Source organism: Equus caballus, chromosome 3 (genome assembly GCF_041296265.1).
Source record: "Equus caballus isolate H_3958 breed thoroughbred chromosome 3, TB-T2T, whole genome shotgun sequence".
NCBI lineage: Eukaryota > Metazoa > Chordata > Mammalia > Perissodactyla > Equidae > Equus > Equus caballus.
In genome coordinates, this window is record NC_091686.1 from 43161146 (window position 1) to 43182465 (window position 21320).

The following is a 21320-nucleotide window of genomic DNA, read 5'->3' on the forward strand; positions in this document are numbered from 1 at the left end:
TCTTCACCCACTAACCTAGGAATCACACAGACCCTTTTGTATATTACATAAATAGTTATATGTAGGATTTACTTTTGGTCTCTTACTATGTGACCTAACTCTTTTAACTGATTTATTTGTATTATCACATTTCATACAACAATCCTATTTATTATCTTCATTTTATACAGGAGAAAAACGTGGTACAGAGAGGTTAAGTAACAACCTGTGTCGCGCAATAAGTGGTAGGACCTCAAGCAACCCTAAACACCGTGCATGGTGTTAGCACTTTCAGTTCTGTTCTCACTCTTACTCTAGAAGGATTCTAGAAGGACCCTGCTGCTTCTCGCTCTCTCCGCCCTTTCAGAGCGAGAGCCCGGCTCCGACCTGCGTCCTGCCCGGAGCGTCGGCGGCCCGCGGTGTGCGCAGGCGCGCAGAGACGGAGGGCCCGGCCCCGCTCAGCTTCCTGCCTTCGTTGGGAGAGATCTTTATTCCCCTCTAGGGCTGTTTAAAGTCGAGTAGCTGGGTGGGAGATCTGCAGTTTTTCTATTTTCCAGGGTTCACGCTGTATTCCTGTTTCCTGACTAAACGTATCTGGGGAGATGTTGAGGGGCGGCGACTTCGTTTCCCCCTCATAGAAACCCATTGATTTTCAACTATGACTGTAGGTTAAGGGTTTTTTTTTTCCTTTAAATTTAATGTACATCTGAATGCTGTCTATCAGTTTCTTTGGGTGGTAGTGGAGGTCGGGAGAGAATCAAAGGAATATAAATAGGACTGGAAATTCAGGCCTGAAGTTGAGAAGGTTTGACATTCCTCGGGGAAAAGAAAAGCAGCCCCTTAGTGAAGGCAGCTTAATGTGCTTGGTAATCAGAGTTTGCGAGACAGTACTTGTGTTCAGAGTGGTGGTTCCTCAAGGGACTGTACATGTTACTAAGTACAAACAGTTAATATTAGGATCATTTACAATGCAAGTTATTAAAAAAATGTTAGTAAACTCTAGACGACCTAAGAAACTGAGAGATTTTTCCCATCTCCAACTCCAGATAACAATAGGTTCCTGTTTGTAATTGAAACTGATTAATTTATTCTCAAACTATTCCCAGTTGTCTGTTTCAGTAGCCAAATGGGTTCACCAAGGCTTGAGATTTGCGTTATAAAGAAATGAAACTGTCACTGAATTACCTTCCTGGTGATGGGATGTGGGCGCGTAGGAAATCTGCAGACCGGAGCCTGGTTTCACTGGGTTTCTGTCTCCTCCCAAAGATCCTCTGTTGTTTTTCTTGGCCTGAAGTTTAAGGAGAATAAAAACAAAAATCTGTGAGTTTAGATCAAAGATGTTAACCTGAAAAGTAGTAGTGTGCCTTCAAGGTCCAAATGTTTAGTACTTTGACTTTTTATAACTAACTGAATAGTTAGAGAAAAGAACCAGGTGAGCATATATAAGATCTTTAAGGCTTTAGTTTTATTTTTGTCCAAAATTTACATCACTACTGAAATGTAAATGGTTAGGAGTCCATACTATACTTCCGGAAATTGATGTAACTGTGGTTTTAAGATTTACTCGAGGGCCACTGTCTGAGTTTTGCAGTGTGAAAGAACCCAGGACCCTCTATGTTCTGCTGGCCTTGTGAGTCGGAAAGCAGGTACAGAACAGGAGCCACTGTGGTCTCATTGGGATGGAAAGTGAGAGGTGTGTCTTGGGGGACAGAGAAAGTGAAAGTTAGCTTGAACTTCAAATGAAAGGAATGGTAGAATCAGTAGGCCGATTCTGATGTGTATAAACCCCGCTGTGTGTAAATATCGAGAACCCGCGCTGGAAGTCACTCAGGCCGTTTTGTTGAGGGACGGATGCGATTGAGGACACCAGGTAATCCAGTTTGTATATGGAATCATGGTGTCTACAGTTTTCTTTAGGAGGAGGCGTCTCAGAACTTAGGTGTATTCTGTGGTTAGTTCACCTCCCCATGTCAAGGTGGACAGCTGGACACTGGCCTGGCCCTAATCTGGGGATGAGTGCCATTGAAGTAAATGCTGTGGGAAGGGCCTTCACTGGTGGAAGAAGCAGGTCCTATCCTAAGGGGAACGGTCGGCAGTGTCTATGGAGCACTTACCGTGTGCCAGGCACTGTGCTCCCCGCGTTCCTGTACACCGTCGGCTAACCCGCCTCGTCCCAGGGGCCAAGTCCTCCAGGTGTTGCCATGGGGAGACCCAGCCCTGGCTGCTTTCATACCTCCCTCAGAGGCATCTGGCTCAGAAGTGGAAGAGTGAGGATTCCACTCTAGGGCGACTGGACTTCAAAACCTATGTTCTTTCCACGGTTCCTCCTCATGACGAAGAATATCCTCCCACGGAGGTGCTGGTTTATTTCCAAAAGGCCCAGTGCCTCCTATGTCATCCAAAGCCCTGGATGTCAAGGTGGCACTGATGCCAGTTTCTTGAAGCCACTGGGAACTGGACAGTCATTTGAAGCAGGAAGATGTTCTCTGCTGATATTCCTGTCTTGTTTGAGTAAAAAAAGAAAAAAGTTGTTATTATTATTATTTCCTGCTGAAGCTGTCTCTGCAATAGTCAGGACTAGCTCTACAACCTGATATTAATTCCTCCACAGGCTGTCTTTTAACCTTACAATGTCATTTTGTGATATTGACACTTGATACTCAAAACAGTATTGTGAGAGAATTAGAACAGATCGGTTTCCCCAGAAACTGAGGCACAATTAAGTCATTTGGCCAAAGTCACCAGTTGTCCAAATCTGTGTGGGAAAATGGACTTTCCGGTTTTGAAGTGTCAGTTCTTCCCCACGGTGCTGGTTTTAGGAAGGTGCTGCATTCATGGGGTCCCTGTGCTGTGAATCCCCGAATCCAGTAGTCTGTGTGCCTCACTTTCTGTACATAACTGGGTGGTGGAAATGTATGAATTCCCACTCATTTCCTCACCTTCCAGTCACTCCCCAATGCATTGTTGTCTGGCTCTGTCCCCAGACTTGGAGTTACTCTCTAGGACGTCACCCAGAAATTTCTTATTGCTAAATACAGTGGGTGTCTCAGGCCTTACCTCTCTGTTAATTTTGACGGTGTTCAACATGTCAGACTTGAAACACGCCCCTTCCTTGTCTGCAACTGTGTCTGCCTTGTTCTTGTTCCCTCTTTGGGTCCTGTCCCGAGCCCTCTTTCTTCTGATTTTGTGCTCTCTCTACAGCCTCAGCCACGCCTCTGGCTGCAGTTGTAGATGCAGTTGTACCTGCCTGTAGATGTTTTCTGAAGTGGTTGGGTTGGTTTGGATTTCTCTCTTGAGGGTCAGCCTTGCGCATCCTGTTGCCGATTGATGTCTAACTCTCTCTCCCCACTCCAACTCAGCGGGTCTAAACCTGTCCCCAATGAAATTCATCCACTCCATCCTTTCTCCGTCAAAACCTTCTGGTAATCCTGTTTTGCCTGTCTCAGCCATCAGCATCACCATCTGCTCCATTGACTAAGCTGAAAAACTGGATGCTATCCTTGACTCTCTCTCTCTCCTTCCCATATCAAATGCACATAAGTCTTGTGACAATAACTTCTGAATATCTGTCACTTATTCTCTCTAAGGCCTTGGTGGTCTGGTGGTTAAGATTCAGCACTCTCCCTGCTGTGGCCCAGGTTTGTTTCCCGGTCAGGGAACCACACCGCCGTCTGTTGGTTGTCATACTGTGGAGTCTGACTGTTGCTGTGATGCTGAAAGCTATGCCACCGGGATTTCAAATACCAGCACTGTCACCCAGGGTGGACAGGTTTCAATGAAGCTTCCAGACTAAGACAGACTGGGATGAAGGACCTGGCCACCCACTTCAGAAAAATTGGCCATGAAAACCCTGTGAATAGCAGCAGAGCATCGTCTGATAGAGCACCGGAAGGTGAGAGGATGATGCAGAAAGACCTGGCAGGGACCGCTCTGCTGTCCACAGGGTCACTGGGAGTTGGAATCGATTCCACAGCACCACCACCAACAAATGTCTCTAAAGTCCAGTGTTCTCTTTTGTGTAATGGGGATAGTTTTACCTCCTTTATGGGACTGTTGAGGAGATTAAATTAGATGTTGTATTTTGCCATTCTGTCTTGTGCCTGGCATACTGTAAGTGCTCAATAAATGTCTGCTGTGTTGCTGCTGCTGCCCACTGTATCCAGTCTTGCCCCATGTCCCTCTCCATCCTCCACGCTATTGCTAGACTTTTATCTCTGATCTGCAAATCTGATCATTCCAGTGTCCTCAAATAGCTTCTCCTTACCGCCAGAATAAGATCCAGACTCCTGCCTGGCAGTTAGAGCCCTGTATACGCGCCCCACCCTCATGTTTCTCCAAGCTTCTGTTCCTTTTTTTTTCACATCTCATCTTAGATACTACTTTCTTCTTTGACAATCCCATTACTTTAAGGTGCCCTAGTTATCCTGTCTTCCTCACATTTGTGGATCTGCCCGAGCGCTCAGTGGGCCATACTGTAATTGCTTGTGTTTGTGTCTGACCTCTGCAGTAGTCTGTAAGACCTGTGAGGTGAGGGACTGCCTTGATCTCAGTCAGCTTCTCCACTCCTGTAACTAGCCTGCTGTCTAGTATATAGTTGGTATTCAGGAAATATTTGTTGAATGAATGAATAACTTCAACCTTTTACAATGAATTTTATACCAACATAGCTTTCCAAATTATTTCAGTCAACCTACATGGCTCATTAATTCCAGGTAAACCAGCAATTCATTTATTTGATGCAGACATATTAATAAAGAAATATGTTCAAGTTGAACCCATGTGTCATCTGAGTAGAAGGGAATAATGGAGTTTTTGTTCCTTCTGTTTTCTGAATTTTGTAGAATTTTTTCTCCTCATTCAGACTTAGATTTTCAACAGCCCATAGCTGTACCGTTGCGCGCACCTTGGAGATGTTGGGGTCAGTATTACTTTATTTGTGGTTTCAGGGCCACAGCGAGCTGGTTCTGGGAAAGTTTCATAGAATGAGCAGAGAAGCTTGTGACTGGAAACTGGCTCTTCAGAGGTCCTGTAAATGACGCTCAGGTTAATGATTTGTATTTTTCAGGTTTATACTCAGGCACTATGTACTAGTTTCTGATCTGCTTTCATCCACCCCCCTTTCCTTAATCTGTCCAATTAGTGATTGTTATAAATTGGGTGTCCAATATGTCTGAAGCTTTGTTAGGGGTTGAGGAAGATACAGAAAGGAATACATCCATCCTCTCTAGATGTTTGTGATCTGATTAATGAGATATTCATTTTTGTGAACATACGAAAATACAAGGAAGCACATGATAAGTGCCAAATAAGTAAAGCCGATGGGTGTAGGAGTCTGGAGACATGGCAGATTAAGCGGAGGAGGGGGAGCGAAGGTAGGATGACAGGAGGTGGACGCTAGAGGAGGCACATCGGAGCTCGAGGTCGAGGTCCCGGGGCCTGCAGATCACAGTCAAGGTGAGGACGAGACTTATGAGGACCTAGGGGTTGGGACAGAGAGTTCACGCATGCTTCTGGACGATGGTAAAGGGAGAAAGGAGGAGTGGAGACAGATAATTGGCATTCTTTTGTGTTAGGACTTTAGACTCTCATCAGAAGGAAAGCTTTTTGTTTTTGTGTTGTGAGCCAGTTTGAGTAGAAGAGCGATAATGGCGGTGTTTCAGTGGAAAACCATCTGGTGGGGGTGTCGGATAAACAGGGAGAGAGGCGCATCAGGTAAGATTGATGAGAAGCTTCCAACATGTCCGTCAAGTGATGTATAACAGCCTGTACACAGTTCCTATGTGCTGGATCAGACTTCTTGGCCTCAGGACCCCTGTGTACTCTTAGAAATCATTGAAGGCACCAAAGAGTTTTAGTATGTGTGGTTTATAACTATTGATATTTGCTATTATAGAAATTAATGCTGAAAAATTTTTAAATATTTATTTAATATGTTAAAAATAACAGTAATTAGCCCATAGTATGTTAACGTTTTAAAAAAATGAAACATAACTGTATTTTCCATGACAAAAAAATTGGCGAGAAGAATGGCATTGTTTTACATTTTTGCAAATCTCTTTAATATCTGGCTTAGTAGGAGACAGCTGAATTCTCATATATGCTTCCGCATTCGTTCTCTTGTGACATATGTCATGAAAGAATGAGAGTGAAAAAGGAAAATGGAGTCTTAGTATTATTATAAAAATAATTTCACCTTGTGCATGCTCTGAAACAGCCTTGGTAACCCCCAGGGGTCCCTGGAACACATTTTGAGAACCACTGTGCCAAAGGATTATCCTAATCGGGCCTGTGATGGACAAGGCCATTCCTTGCACGTGGAGGTGAGACGACTCTGAAGGCTGAGCTCACTCCTTGTGGCGTCTGCCCACGCCGTGGGTTGGAGAAGAGCATGCCTTCCATACCTTGTCCCCACAGGGACTGAGCAGCAGGGACAAAGGCCTTTTGATCTTGGCAGCAAACAGGAGAAGACCCATGGGGCTATCTCGCAGGTGAGGGAAAGGCGGGGGCGCCTGCCACCTGGAGGCAGGTCAGGGTTGGGAAGCCAAGAATCCAGACTGAGTGTCTGTGCCCTGACTCCAGGCCAGGCTTTTAGCAGGAGAGGGTCTTGAGAGACTGAGTGTGGAATGGGACAGGCCTGAGAAGTTGTAAATTGTTGTGGCAAAGTCAGAAAACTTTGTCAACCTCTTTTTAAAAGTGCATCATAGCTTTTAAAATTTCTTTTTCTTTAGTAAAAATTAAAAAAACTTCCAGCCTGTCTTAATTGTGTTTGGAAGAACCCAGAAAAAGAGATTAATAAAAAATCCCATGTTTTAACTTTATTTTTCTAATCGAAACTGAAATACATGTACATTGTCTAAAATTTTGGCAAATTAAGAGAAGCAGAAAGGAAAAAATAAAAATCACCCATAATTTCACCACCCAGAGATAAATACTGTTAACATTTTGAGCATATATCTCCAGATTTTATTTAAGCTTTTTTTATAGCAGGGGTGTCATTCTATACATATTGTTTCATAATAATCTTTTCCTCCTTAACAATGTATCATAAAGTGAGGGAAAGAGTGTATCTAGGAAAGGTGCTGCCTCCTGAGGAAGAGTTTTTTATTTTTTATTGAGTTAATGATAGGTTACAATCTTGTGAAATTTCAGTTGTACATTATTGTCTGTCAGTCGTGTTGTAGGTGCACCCCTTCACCCTTTGTGCCCACCCCCCACCCCACCTTTCCCCTAGTAGCTGCTAATCTGTTCTCTCTGTCCACATGTTTAAATTCCTCATATAAGTAGAGTCGTACTGAGATTGGCCTTCTCTATCTGGCTTATTTCACTGAACATAATTCCCTCAAGGTCCATCCATGTTGTTGCAAATGAGACGATTTTGTTCTTTTTTATGGCTGAATAGTATTCCATTGCATATATATACCACATCTTCTTTATCTAAGGAAGAGTTTTGAGAGTGAATGTGATTGCGTGTCTGTGGGTGTGTACTCTGTGGGTGGGTATGCACTGTCACCATAGTGGCTTCGGTAAGAAGTGCAAGAAAACCTGAGGGAAACATGGAAAAATGAATCTTGGGGAAACAGAGTTGGGATCACTTGATTAGCCACCTCTTAAACTTAGGGATCAACTTTCTAGAATGTTCTTTGCTTAAACCTTAGAAAATTTTCTGGTTCGTCTTGGTAAAATAATAATGAGTAAACTTTGAAGAGGAAATTAAGGGGATTTCAAGAAGTTCAAGGGAAGACTGGTAGACGGTGATTCAGCACAAACACGTATTGAACAATGTCAAGGGAGTTTGGAAGTGGCACTCGAGCTCCTTGTCACTGTGGTTAGGGAGCTCCATTATTGCATCAGTAAGAAACCTGGAAGTGCTGGCCTCAGTCACGCCTGCTGCCAGTGTGCAGCCTTTGCCTCACCAGCTCCATGGCGTCGTGCATTCCCCCCTGGAAAGATAAGCTAACGGGACTGTTCACTTGTCTCATGGTCAGAAATGGCCTCCTGGTTGTTAAGCTGAAACCACCCTTTGTAAATTTAAATATTTAAATTCTTCTCTTGGGATCTTTGGCTGGTTGCCATATTTGAAACACCTGTGAGTATACTTCATTTTCTGTACTTAACTTTTTTTTGCTTTTTTTGTAATTTTTTTTAGGTTACTACTATGAACATAAACTATTTTTGCAATCAGTTCTAAAAAATAGTTTGAAGACAAGTGAAGGGTTCATTCATTCATTTACCCATTCACTCATTCGACGAGTATTTACTGAACCCTAGTATGTGCCAGTCCCGCAGTATTATATTATTAGTATTAGCATTAGTAAGTACTGAGATAGATGTGTGCTCAAGGATTCCAGAGTTTTCTTTCCCATTAACTGATTATTTTGGAACTTCACCTTTTCCACCTCTTATTATATTCTTAACAATCTATGGCTGGTTGTGCTGGTCTCGTAGTTGTGTGGTTACGCGATGGTAGCTCAGGTGGCTGAATCAACAAGCTGGCTTCTCTGCTTGAGATGCAGACATACTGGGTTTAAAATAGTAATAGGGAAGCCAAGTCTTCAAGGTGGTGCACACCCAGATATTCTAGATTCAACCATCCTCTCGTCAGACCACTTCACAGCATTGCCAGCAGCCGTGGGCACGTGGCAGAGGGTGCTGTGCCAGGTCTGGCTGTCTGCTGCTTGAGTGTGGCTGTTTTCTGCCCAGTGTCCCTGTTTGGGTGATGGCAAGAGGGCTTATTGGGGGGCAGAGAATCATGATCTTGCGTTTCCTTCTTAATTCTCACCACGGTGACAAAACTTGGCTGATGTTTGAATTGTTTGAATTTGGCTGATATTTGGTTGTTTTTGAGGTCTCTTTCTGGGGAGGATGCTAAATATGGCCTAAGAGTCACTCAACTCTGTGACTTAAGTCGCTGTTGGGGCAACAAATACACTCCTTGCTAGGGTCCAAATGGTTCTCTCTTTGATTATTTGTGTTCTTCTCAGTGTTCAACCCACCAAAACATAGGCGTATAGCAGCAGGAGAATTGGCTTAGACGTCAGAAGACACAAGAGACATTGGTTTGAATTCTATCTTTAAATCTTATGAGTTGTTTAATCTTGGGCAACTCACCTTTCTAAGACGTGATTTCTTCATCCCAAATTTCTCCTAAAATCTACTTCAGTTGTTGGTGAGGGGATTAAAAGAGATTATATATATTTAAGCATATACTTTTTATGTGCTTCTCAGAACTCCTATAGTGACTATTGTTTATAAAATTCATTTGTCAACTAATCACATACTGGTTTCTGCCTTACTTGAGTTTTTGTGATTCCTGTCTTATCTCTCTACCATCAGAAGCACTGAACTAACCTTTCAGACTCAGCACCTGTGTCTCGTCCTCCAGGAAACCTTCCCAGACCTCTTCCATCTTCCCTCGCTATACCTTGCGCGGATCTTTATTATGCTACCTACCACGTTGTATTATAATTATCTGTTTAGTGTCTATATGTTTTATTTACTGAATGGTGACCTTAATGAAGATGGAACCATGTCTTATTCTCAGCACCTACCAGAACACCTGGCCCAGAGAAGATGTGATCAACCTGTGTTTGGGGAATGCATAAATGAATGAGAGTGAGAGACAAGTGGAACTGGCTTCTATAAGAGTAAAACAGATGAAGATTTGCGATGGATTCTTTTTTTTTTTTATTATTTTTTATTTTTTTTAAAGATTTTATTTTTTCCTTTTTCTCCCCAAAGCCCCCCGGTACATAGTTGTCTATTCTTCGTTGTGGGTCCTTCTAGTTGTGGCATGTGGGACGCTGCCTCAGCGTGGTTTGATGAGCAGTGCCATGTCCGCGCCCAGGAGTCGAACTAACGAAACACTGGGCCGCCTGCAGCGGAGCGCGCGAACTTAACCACTCGGCCACGGGGCCAGCACCTGTGATGGATTCTTATTATCCTCTTATCTGTGGCATCTCTTCAAAGAATGGGAGACCCGTCATTCACCTGGGATATGGGGAAGCATGGCTTTCATCTCTGCCGGCAAATTCCAGAAGATAGCCACAGTTCTTGCTGAAAAACAACAGCTGTGGCAGAGTTGGGCAGGGCAGGGAAGTCACTAAAAGGAAAGAGATTAGCTGGGGCTCTTTCGGACTTGGGTTCTAACCCCACTTCTCCCTCCGCTCCCTTTGGAACTCTGTAATGAAATTTGACGTTTGTGTGGCTCAGTTACTTGACAGCCTAGAAGACTGACTGGATTTGATGTTCGTTCTGGTTTTGATGAGTCTGAATGTACCACAAGGTGCTCTCTCTCCCTGCCTTTACCTCCACAAGAGAGAATGCAGCTACACCCAGCAGTGTCCTTACTGCGAACGTGAACCGCTCAGCTTCCACAGAAGCGCAGTCCAAGGCGAAACAGAATCTGAAACCTTCTTCGGGGCGGCTTTTGAAAGGGATGATATTTCATTTCTGGTGTGGCGTGAAGGCCTTGGCGTAATGGATACAGGATCAGATGGTCCTATTGTTTTGTATTATTTAATGGATGCCATTTGACAAGACAGCCAAGTAGAGAAAACAGCCTATGTTTGAGATAAAAGAACAAGAATGGAGAAGGTTTTAAGAGTGTAAAAGCTTATTTTTTGTTTTTGTTTCCTGTAGGTTCTGGATGTAGCATTCGTTTGCTAGCTTTAAAAATGTCTTTTGAATAATTACTTTATATATCAATCAGGACTCTTTCATTTGTAAGTGCAAGAAACTGATCTTTAATTAGCTTAAGTCAAAAAGGGAATTCATTGGCTCAGGTAGCTGAAGAGTCAAAGGGCATCCCAGCTTTAGGCTCAGCTGTGTCCAGGGGGTTAGGGATGGTAGGGAACCTGTCGTTCTCTACTTACAAGTTCACCTTCTTTCACGTGGTGGAAAAGACGGCCTAAGGAGCCCCCAGACTTGTAGCAATCCTAGTGGAAAAAGATTTCTTCAATAGCTCTGCCAGGGAGAAGACATGGCATACGTTCCCTGGTCAGCCCCAACTGAATCACACAGAAGGAGGCTCCCATGGCAGTGAGGTGGCCCGTGACTGATGACGGAGAAGGGATTTCAGGCAGGCCAAAACAATAGGCATTCATTACGTTTTACTGGCCTAGAGTATTTCTTATGTTTTGGGCTTATCCTCTGTCTTATTCTCTGGCTCCCTTTCCTGCTTTTGCATAAATTAAATATGTGTTCCCAAAGCTTTCCTCTTTTATCGGTACTCTCTCTCCTGATGGTCTCCCCCAGTCCCACTCATCTGTTATTTCCTTATGGAAGACAGCCACATCCTTATCTCTGGCTCTGCCTTTCTCAGAGAAAGCTCACTCATCATTTCGATCTGATGTCCCACAGGCATTACGGCTTACAATCTCTAAAACCAAACTTGCCACCTCCTAAATGTGTTTCTTCTCCTAAGTTCCCTAATCATGCCAGTAGCAACATCCTCTTTGTACTTTCCTGGAGTTCTAACCTCAAACTTGCTTTTGACTATTTCCTCTGCATATCATTTCTCCCTTACATGAACTTTTTATCATTATGTCTCTCATGAATTTGTCACTTTCTCTCTGGTTTTATAGATACTGGTATATCTGATTTATTTCTGTCAAAATTATTTAGGTTTCTGGATGGAAGGTATTATGGCTTATTTATCTTTATCCTCTTTCTTGGTTGTCATCCTCCAGCTTCCCCCACCTGCCACTTCTCCCATCAATAGTATACCCAGAATTTTATGATCCAGTAAATATTTGTTGAATGAAGGAAAGAATTTACGCACTGTGTAGTGTAATTACCTGCTTATTATACTTGGTATTGTTAAAACCAGAGCCTGACAGTAGTTACAGGAATAAAAACAGGTTTTATTCAAGAACTATTGCAACGAGGGAAAGGACGTCAGCATGGAGCTGGGCTCAGTTCTGAATACAGCGTAGACAAGTGGGGATTTACAGCCAAGGAGTAGCTTGAGGGGTCAGTGGATGGATTTATTAAGAGGAAACCTCAGGGGTAGGGCGGGATTTTGGTTAAACAGACCTAACAGGATTCCTGCTGAAGGCAGGTCAGGGTGATCAGATACCGAGGACAGGGGATTCTCTCTGAACGGACTTAGCAGGATTCTTGCTAGAACTGGGCAATGCAGGCCCCACAAGAGTGGACGCAAGGCCAAGTCTTAGAAGCCTTAGTTAAGTAGAGCATCTGTGTCGTTATCTAAGTTGTATAGTTTTAAATCTTGCCTAACTGTTTGGCATTTACTGTAAGAAGATTTCAACTGTATAAAAGGTGGAGGGAGGAACTTACCCTAATCATTCAACGGTCCCCATCCCTTCCCTGTGCCAGCCCCCAGCATTCCCACGAAAACGCGTCTGGGAAAGAAGCACAATAGCTCCTGACCAGTCAGAACTGGCGAGGAAGAAGGGGCAGGGGAGCACAAGGAGAAATGTGTGGAGCTATTTGCTACAGTGATTTTGAGTATAGCGTGGGGTCTCCTTTATGCCAGGCATCTAAACCCCCTTACTCTACTGCTACCTTCCTTCGGTGCTTCATAAGGCCCAGCTGAGAGCACCTTGATGCGGCAAGAGACTAACGAATAGGAATTTAACTCAGCACTGAGAAAATGTCTTAGGAAAAAGTCAACTCACTGGACATTAGGACATCTGCTGGCTGGAGTCTGCTCTGATAGCACAGAGCTCAAAAGGCCCCGGCGAGCATTAGGGTGGCCCTCTTGAGCAAAGCAGTGTTGTCAGAACTGACAGGTGGAAAGAAGAACTGCTCAGCCCCGGCATGTGACGAGAGGGTGGAAGCGCACTAGGCGTTATTAAGCCCACGCTGTTCAGGCGAATCCCCCTGAGTGCTTCCTGAGAAGCCCTAGCGGGTCCTCCCAGCCTCAGAGTCTGCTCACTGTTTGCTTGGGAGGAGAAGGGGTGTATTTGAGAGGATGTTTGACCTCAGTGGTTCGGCCAGTTTTGCTGTCACCCTCACTGGTCAGGCGCTGGGCTCTCATCCTGTTTGTCCCTGCTCAGGGCAGCACCGCCCTTTCTCCCACAACTGCTTTCTTTGTTTCAGGTTCAACTTTGTTAAATCAAAGCATAATAAAAATCAAGATTGTTTAAAGCCCAAGTAGGCTGCTGTATAAAACTATTTGTGTTCTGCTTGCTGATTTTTACATAAATCAGGCCTGCCATGAATTCACTTTTGCCACGCTTAGTATTCTGTCCTCATTCTCATCTCAGAGGCGAGGCCTAGGGTTCTGTCATCTCCCCAACTCCTTGTTCCTTCTGGAGACTGAACAGTTGCTGCTGACAAGTGTTATTACCCATGACCACCTGCCCAGCCAAAATTTCTACACAGATGCTGCCCGATCATCGAGACGCTCGGCTGTCTTACAGTACTGATTATATATTCCTTTGACTGCTTGCTTTTTCCCTCACTGTATGTAGAAGAGTGTCTTTAATGATGTACAATTGGCAATTTGGGTGTCCTTCAGGGTAGTGACTTTCAAACTCTTGACTGCCATTGACAGTGAAAAGTGCATTTTGTGTACATTGTGATCCAGTGAACAAGCGCGTGGTGTGTAGAATGCCTAACTGAGGCAGAAGTTTGACTAAGTGGTACTTACCCTTGTTATGTGTGATAAAAACGGTTATGGTAACTCTCCAGTTTCTGTTGTAGTGTTTTTTGCTTCCTTATGGAATGCTGACTATGACACCGTAAGTGGATTCCTACCCCTGAATGAGTCACAGTTGGAGTCTGAAGAGAGCTGCTCAATAGTCATCAAGTTTCAGGAAGTCTTAGAATGTTAATTCTGAGAAGACTTTGCAAATTATTGGCAGCTTCCCTTTTCCTCCTGTTTTGTAGTTGGAGGAACTCAAGCCCAAGTAGGAAGGTTTCCTTGCCGGGAAACCGTGCTGCTTTGTGTTTGCCCTGCTCTACCTGTTTCTTCCTGCAATTGCCCAGCTAGCAGTTGAACCATATGGACTCTGATTTCTGAGCCTGCCAGTTGTGCCCAGGCAGCTTCATGGTCGTGAACATGCTACGCCACCTTTCGCTCCGCAGTTGGTGCTCGAGCTGTTTCCTCCCTTCTCTGGCTTATTCTCCTCTAGTCTCAGCCGAGGGGAGACTGTGAACAGAGCCCTGAGTATGGAGTCTCCTAGGGGTGGCACACAGCCGTCACTGTCATGACCCTAATGAGGAGTGTGGGTGAAGAAGGAAGAGCGTAGACATTAAGAAAGAAGGATGTCTAAATGTGCATGTTCTCTACGGCAGTTGCAGTCTTAGCTGTTGACAACTGCGTGCATTTAGGTGTATTTGATGTTTTTTATCTTTCCTTTATAATCATTATAATCATGATCTTATAATCATGATCTCCTTGAACCAAAATCATAACATTTCTTGTTTCATTGTTTCTCTTGTGAAGGAAATTACAGCACCTTATGTTAACATCAACTTTTGAGTTCTCGATACCATTCATAGTGTCTTAGTCAGTCTGAGCTGCCATAACAGAATACCATAGACTCAATAGCTTAAACGACAGAAATTTATTTTCTCGTAGTTCTAGAGACCAGAAGCCAAGATCAAGGTGGCAGAAGGGTTGGTGTCTGGTGAGGGCTGTCTCCGTGGATTATAGGTGGCTGCCTTCTTGCTAGGTTCTCAGATGATGGAGAGAGAGAGAGAGAGAGAGAAAGCCCTTTGGTGCTTCTCCTTAAAAGATCACTAATCCAACTGGAGCGGGCCCCACCCTCATACCCTACTCTAGCCCTAATGACCTCACAGAGCCCCGTCTCCAGGTAACATCATATTGAGTGTTAGGGCCTTAATATATGAATTTTTGGAGGACACAATCCAGTCCATAGCACAAAGCTAAGATCTTAGTGGAGTTTAAATATTGCCTGAAGTATGCAAAGAACTTTTCTCAAGTGCACTTATTAAAGACAGACTCTCTTATTTGAGTGAATGGATACTTTTCACACTGTATAAGTCTCATGATGCTTATTAGCAATAAAGACATTTAACTTCTTTTATATTCTTCCTAATAATGCAAGTATGTGGAAGATAGTTTATGGTTAAAATATGCCCGAGTAAAATGATGCTTTTAAAAAGTGATTTTTTCAGAGAATGTTTTTCTAATACAGATTCTATTCCTCATTAATAACTAATGAATTTCTAAATAGCCCAGCACTGTTTTCAAAACTTTATGCAGTATAGAAAAGCTACCTACCATCATTGAGAATAATACATATTTTAGAAAACAACCATTTATGCCAAAATATTGAAAGACAACTTTTAAATATTGGAATTACTATTGCTATCTAGAAGGATAGATGAATTTCTTAACTATGAAACTGTTAGGGAACCAGATGTTTGTCTAAAAGAAATGTTGGAGACAGCCACTCTAATAGTCTACACAAAATATCCATTCAAACTAAAGAAAAACAGAGAACGAAGATTGAGAATATAGAATTGTCTTCAAACCCCTTGTTTGAATTGCTGTTGGTCCACTTTCAGTATCTTTAAGGTCCTTGGAAACCCCCAAACCAGTTCTTACTTTTTTGACTGCTAAAGGTAGACTGTTGACCAAGAGGGATTTTTGCTATTGTTCTCGTTTCTAGGTTTAAAGAGGTGTGGGCTGTTTGCCAGTTTGAGGAGTCTGTGCATTTCTGCAGTGGGCTTTTGCATAACGAGAGACTGCTGTGTGCCTAGCAGAAGTATTCTGTCTCTTTGTGGGATCTGTGTTTGTGTGCCTTTGCCACGTGAACACATGTGTTTGCTTTGCTTCTCCTGTTTCAGTGTTTATCAGCTGAAGAGATCTTTTCCCTTCATGGCTTTTCAAATGCTACCCAGATAACCAGCTCAGACTTCTCTGTCATCTGTCCAGCGGTTTTACAACAACTGAACTTTCACCCTTGCGAGGATCGGCCCAAGCACAAAGCAAAACCAAGTCTTTCCGAAGGTAGGTTGGAAGCTTTTTCTCCCATTTGTTTGAAAAGTTTATAGGCTAGTCTGAAATGAAGTTAACATGCTTTCTGCTTATTTCTTTTTCTGATTTATTGATTTTAATTAACCTACATAGAATCCCTAGGTAAAATACTTATATTCTGGAACTATTTAGGATAAGAATAATTAGAACTCATCTAAGCTTTGTAAGTTATGCTCTTCTATTTGTGGAATCACAATTTTATTTGGTACCACTTAAAAACTTTCAAACTCAATTCTTGATTTTAAAGAATGTGTTTTATGCTATGTGTATTAGATTGCATTAACTATTTGGCTCATAATTGATCAGTTAATTTCCATTACCTTGTGCTTATCATATTATTTTAAAATCTGTCAATTTTTCTATAATTGCCAGTAAATGGATAAGGGAACTAGCGTGGTTCTAGATTAAATCTTCAGGTGCTAACTTATTATTGCTTTAATTTTCATAAATGAAAGAAGACGCCAGTGGCTTTTTAAAGTGCTTATAATGAAACTGCCATAGATACTGCATTTTGAAGGAATAATCTATTGCAAAAAAATTTTAAATTTAGGAAAAGAAGTGCGTGCTTAGTATATAGTTCACGTACTTAAACATGTAGGAGAGGTATTTTCACAAATGAGATAAACTATTTGCTAGCTGTGTGCAATTTCTTGGTATTCTCAAGTTGTAACCCTGTCCCGCATGGGTATTTTAATTCTCATTTTTTTGGTTCACTTTTTATTCAATAAATGTTTGTTGAGCAACATGCCAAGCACTGTTCTGTGTCTTGAGGACTCAGTAGCGAACAAGAAGAAAAACTCCCTGCCTATTTGGGCTTACAACGTAGTAAAGAAGAGAAATAATAAAAATTTATATAATCAAGCAAATAAATAATACAATTTCAGAGTAATAAGGCTATGAAGAAAATAAAGCAAGTGCGGGATAGAAGGAAACGGTGGGTGAGTGTGACCTTAGACAGGTCAAGGGAGGCCTCTCTGATGAGACTCACTTGAACAGAGTCCTGACTGAGGAGAAGGAGAGGGACGTGGCAAGATTTTCTCTTAGGGAAGAGAATTCTTGGTTGAGGGAACAGCCAGCATAAATTTGAGCACCAGCTTGGCATGCGTAAGGAACAGCAAGTAAGTCTGTGTGTCTGCAGCCTAGTGAGCCAGAGGGAGACCAGAAGGGGATGACGTCCCAGAGGTGGCCAGGGGCCTTGCTGGGTGTGGGAAATTGATTGGATTTCATTCTGAATGTGGTATGAAGACACTGTAGGGTTCCAAACAGGGGAGTGGCATGATTTTGTTTGGATTTGTGAAAGCTCATTCCACCTGCAGTTTGAAGGATAGACTGTAACGGGGTGAGAGGAGGAGCAAGGAGGTTGATCAGGAGGCGGTTGCCGGGAGTTGGTGCTCAGGATGGCTGGGACTTGGACTAAGGTGCGAGAAGTAGAAGTGAGGAGGAGTGGGCACATTCACGATGGATTTTGGAAACTGGGCTAAAATGGTTCGCGTCTGGATTGGATGGAGGGCAGAGAAAGAGGAATCAAAGTCTGAGCTGGAAAAACTGGATAGGTGGCTGCACCATTTCCTGGGATGGAGAAGGCTGGAGAGGAGCACACAGTTTATTGTGGAGCAAGCGAGTGGTGGGGATCAAGAGTATGATTTTCTTTTGTTTGAGGAAGATTAGCCCTGAGTTAGCATCTGTGCCAACCTTCCTCTATTTTGTGTGTGGGACGCCACTACGGCATGGCTTGATGAGTGGTGTGTAGGTCCACACCCGGGATCCAAACCCGTGAACCCTGGGTTCGAATTTAACCAGTATGCCTCCAGGCCGGCCTCAGGAGTATAATTTTTGACATAATTAGTTTGACATTGACATACACCCACAAGGTGAGATGTCCAGGTGGCAGTGGCATGCACACATTTGGAGCTCAGAGAATAGGTCGAGGTTGGAAATCTGTTTTCTCAGAGATGGCATTTGAAGCCACTAGTCTGGGTGAGCTCATCTAATGTGAGTGTGGATAGAGGACATAAAGAGAGCAAACATAGAGAAGAAAAGAAAAGTCTCAACAGAGGAAGTGCTGTTTTACAAATGTTTGGATTCCTTGGTGTATATATGAATACTTTGATCTCTCTCTATATGCGTAACAGGAATAGCAACAACGTGACAAAAATAATAATTGTCAACTCTTAGGTGGTACTTACTATGTGGCAGGTGCTATTCCAAGTACTTTACATATGTTAATGCATTTAATCTTTGTACAACTGTATGATGTAGGAACTACTATTCCCATTTACAGCCAAGGAGACAGAGGAACAGTGAGTAGTCATTTGGTCAAGATTTCACAACTTTTATATGGTAGGTCAAATAATCAGGTTCAAAATTAGGCTCTCTCTCGGCTTCAGAACTCATGTTCTCTTTTACATTCTGTATTCACGAGAGAGTGGGCGGAGCAAAATGGCGGGGTGAGCTGACCCGGGATTCTCTCCCCTCCAAAATAACAACAAAAGATTGGAAGAACTGAATTTCAGAGAATAAACATAATGCCAGCTCGTTAGAGACCTACAATACCAAGAAGGCAGAGATCATAAACCTAGCTTTACCCCTTCGGAGGCGCTGGAAAGGTAGGAGAGAACATCGCTCCCTCCCCTAGAGTCTGCGATCGCTGTGGCGTGCATCGGGAAGGAGCGGGGGAGGGGCCGCGCGACCGGGGGATCATCTAGGACTCCTGCCGCTGATTCAGTGGAGACCCGCTGACGGGGGGAAAGCTTCCATTCGCGGGGACCCTATAAATCAAGGGCCTTGGGAGACCAGAGAACAGAACTGATCTGAACCCAGACCGGAGGTGAGAGTAACAGCCCCTCCCCCCAGCAAAGCCATTGGGCGCAGCCATCTTGCCCCAAGGCGGAGAGCTAACACGCCGCTCTCCACCCCAATCTAGTGGCGACAGGCTGTAACTGCAACTGAATTCTACCACCATGAGAAAAAACCGCTCCTCTACCATCCAGCAATTTATAAAAGCCCCAGACCAGAAGGAAAACAATAAAAACACAGAATTAAGTCCTGAGGACTTGGAATTAGGTAAACTAAGTGATAATGAATTCAGAGCAGCTATAATCAAAAAACTCAATGAGGTAGAGAGAAAGATAGAGAAACAAGCCGAGTTCTGGAGTTACTTCACAAAAGAGATTGAAATCATAAAGAAGAATCAAACAGAATTACTTGAGATGAAAAACACAATGGACCAGATAAAACAGAATACAGATTCCCTGAATGCCTGTGTAGACAACATAGAGGAGCAAATCAGCATAATCGAGGACAGACAGGCTGAATGGCGCCAGTCAGAGGAAGAAAGAGAACTAAGAATTAAAAAAAAATGAGGAAAATCTCCAAGAGATAATGGATTCAATGAGGAGTAAGAACATAAGGATCATAGGAATTCCCGAGAATATGGAAAAGGAAAATGGAGCAGAAAGTGTACTTAACAAAATTATTGAAGAGAACTTCCCAAATCTAGGGATCAATGGAGAAATGTGTGTAGAGGAGGGTTTTAGATCTCCTAGATTTGTCAATGTAAAAAGACCCACTGCAAGGCACATAATAGTAAAGTTGGCAAATAGGAATGATAAGGAAAGAATACTCAGGGAAGTAAGGAAAAAAAAGAGAATAACCTATAAAGGAGCCCCTATCAGACTGTCAGCGGATTTCTCTGCAGAAACCCTACAAGCTAGGAGAGAATGGAGTGACATATTCAAAGCTTTAAAGGATAAAAACCTTCAGCCAAGAATACTCTATCCAGCAAGAATTTCCTTCAGATATGAGGGAGAAATTAAATCTTTTCCAGACAAACAAAAGTTAAGGGAATTTGTAACTAAAAGCCCTCCATCACAAGAAATCCTCAAGAAGGCTCTCATACTTGAAAAAAGAAAAAAGGGAGAAAGGGGACACAATCCACAGACTAGGGAGACCGATGGATAGAACCAGAACAGGATAGCAAATATTCAACTATAGCATTAGGGTAAAAATAAGGAAACTACCAAAACAAGGACGATCTTAGCACTCTACAAATTAATAAGATGACCTGGAATAAAAAATGAAAATAATTATTTAGGAGGGGAAGAGCAAAGGGTCTAAATCAGTATTGGTCAAGTAGGTAAGAGACCACCAGAGAATAGTCTATATTATACACGAGATTCTAAATACAAACTTCAAGGTAGACACTAAAATAAAGTACAGAACAGAGTCACAAATCATAGATAAGGAAAAATCTAAGAAACCCAGCATAAGAAATTGCAGTATTAAATGGGTAATCTAAAGCACACAGGAAAAGAAACACAGGAAAACAAGATAATGAGCGACAGATTGACAGCATTAAATCCACATGCATCAATAATCACTCTCAATGTGAACGGATTGAACTCTCCAATAAAAAGACTCAGAGTGGCAAAATGGATTAAAGAACAAGATCCAACAATTTGTTGCCTCCAGGAAACACACCTCAGCCCCAAGGACAAACACAGACTCAGGGTGAAGGGGTGGAGGACAATACTTCAAGCAAATAGCAAGGAAAAAAAGGCAGGTGTTGCAATTCTCATATCAGACAAAGTGGATTTCAAAATAAGACAGGTGAAGAGAGACACAGAGGGACAATATATAATGATCAAAGGGACACTTCATGAAGAAGAAATAACGCTTATAAATATCTATGCACCCAACACAGGAGCACCAAGATTCATAAAGCAACTATTAACAGACCTAAAGGAAGACGTTAAAAACATTCTGTATTCACGTATACAAAGAATAGAAATCACCAACCAGAGCTTATCAGTATAATTAGCTATTTTGTGAATAACAATAATTTCAGCAATTGTTTTTTCTGGACTGTGTTTATATTTCTGTGAGTCTGTTTAACTTTAATACACTTTGCACTTTACAGTCGAAAGCAAATTCACCAAATGCTCTCTATACTAACGTTGACTAATAATATAGCATAGTAAAAGCACAGATTCTGCAGTCAGCCCACCTGGGCCCAAAGCCCAACTCGGTAATTTTCCAGCTCCGTTGGGCAATGACTTTATGTCTTTCTGTCTCGGTTTTCTCATTTAAAACAGTACCTTTCTCATAGGGTTGCTATAACAATTAAATAACTTTGTATTTGTAAAGCATTACAAATATTACCTGTCATGTAGTTAGTACCATGTGTGTCTGTTAAATAAAACATACTTAACATGTACATAATTCTGGGTACAGGAGGTCAGGCTTCAGAAAAAGCAAATACCCTACTCTGTGCAGGCTAATCACTGATATTCAAAAGTGTTTTTAACCCTAATTCCCAAGTTACTGTATCTCAGGAGTCAGGAGGTGAACAGGAAAGCGGGAAGCAGGA

General features: G+C 42.7%; 1 protein-coding gene across 5 annotated transcripts in view; it reads left to right on the forward strand.

Annotated features, from left to right (window-relative positions):
* SLC39A8 (solute carrier family 39 member 8) overlaps positions 1-21320 on the forward strand; it is a 70413-nt gene that overhangs the window by 6288 nt on the left and 42805 nt on the right. For all 5 annotated transcript variants that reach the window (XM_070263352.1, XM_023637636.2, XM_023637640.2 and 2 more), the window contains one exon: positions 15763-15925. In XM_070263352.1, coding sequence (XP_070119453.1) covers positions 15763-15925 — 163 coding nt within the window. The remainder of the gene's footprint in view (positions 1-15762; positions 15926-21320) is intronic.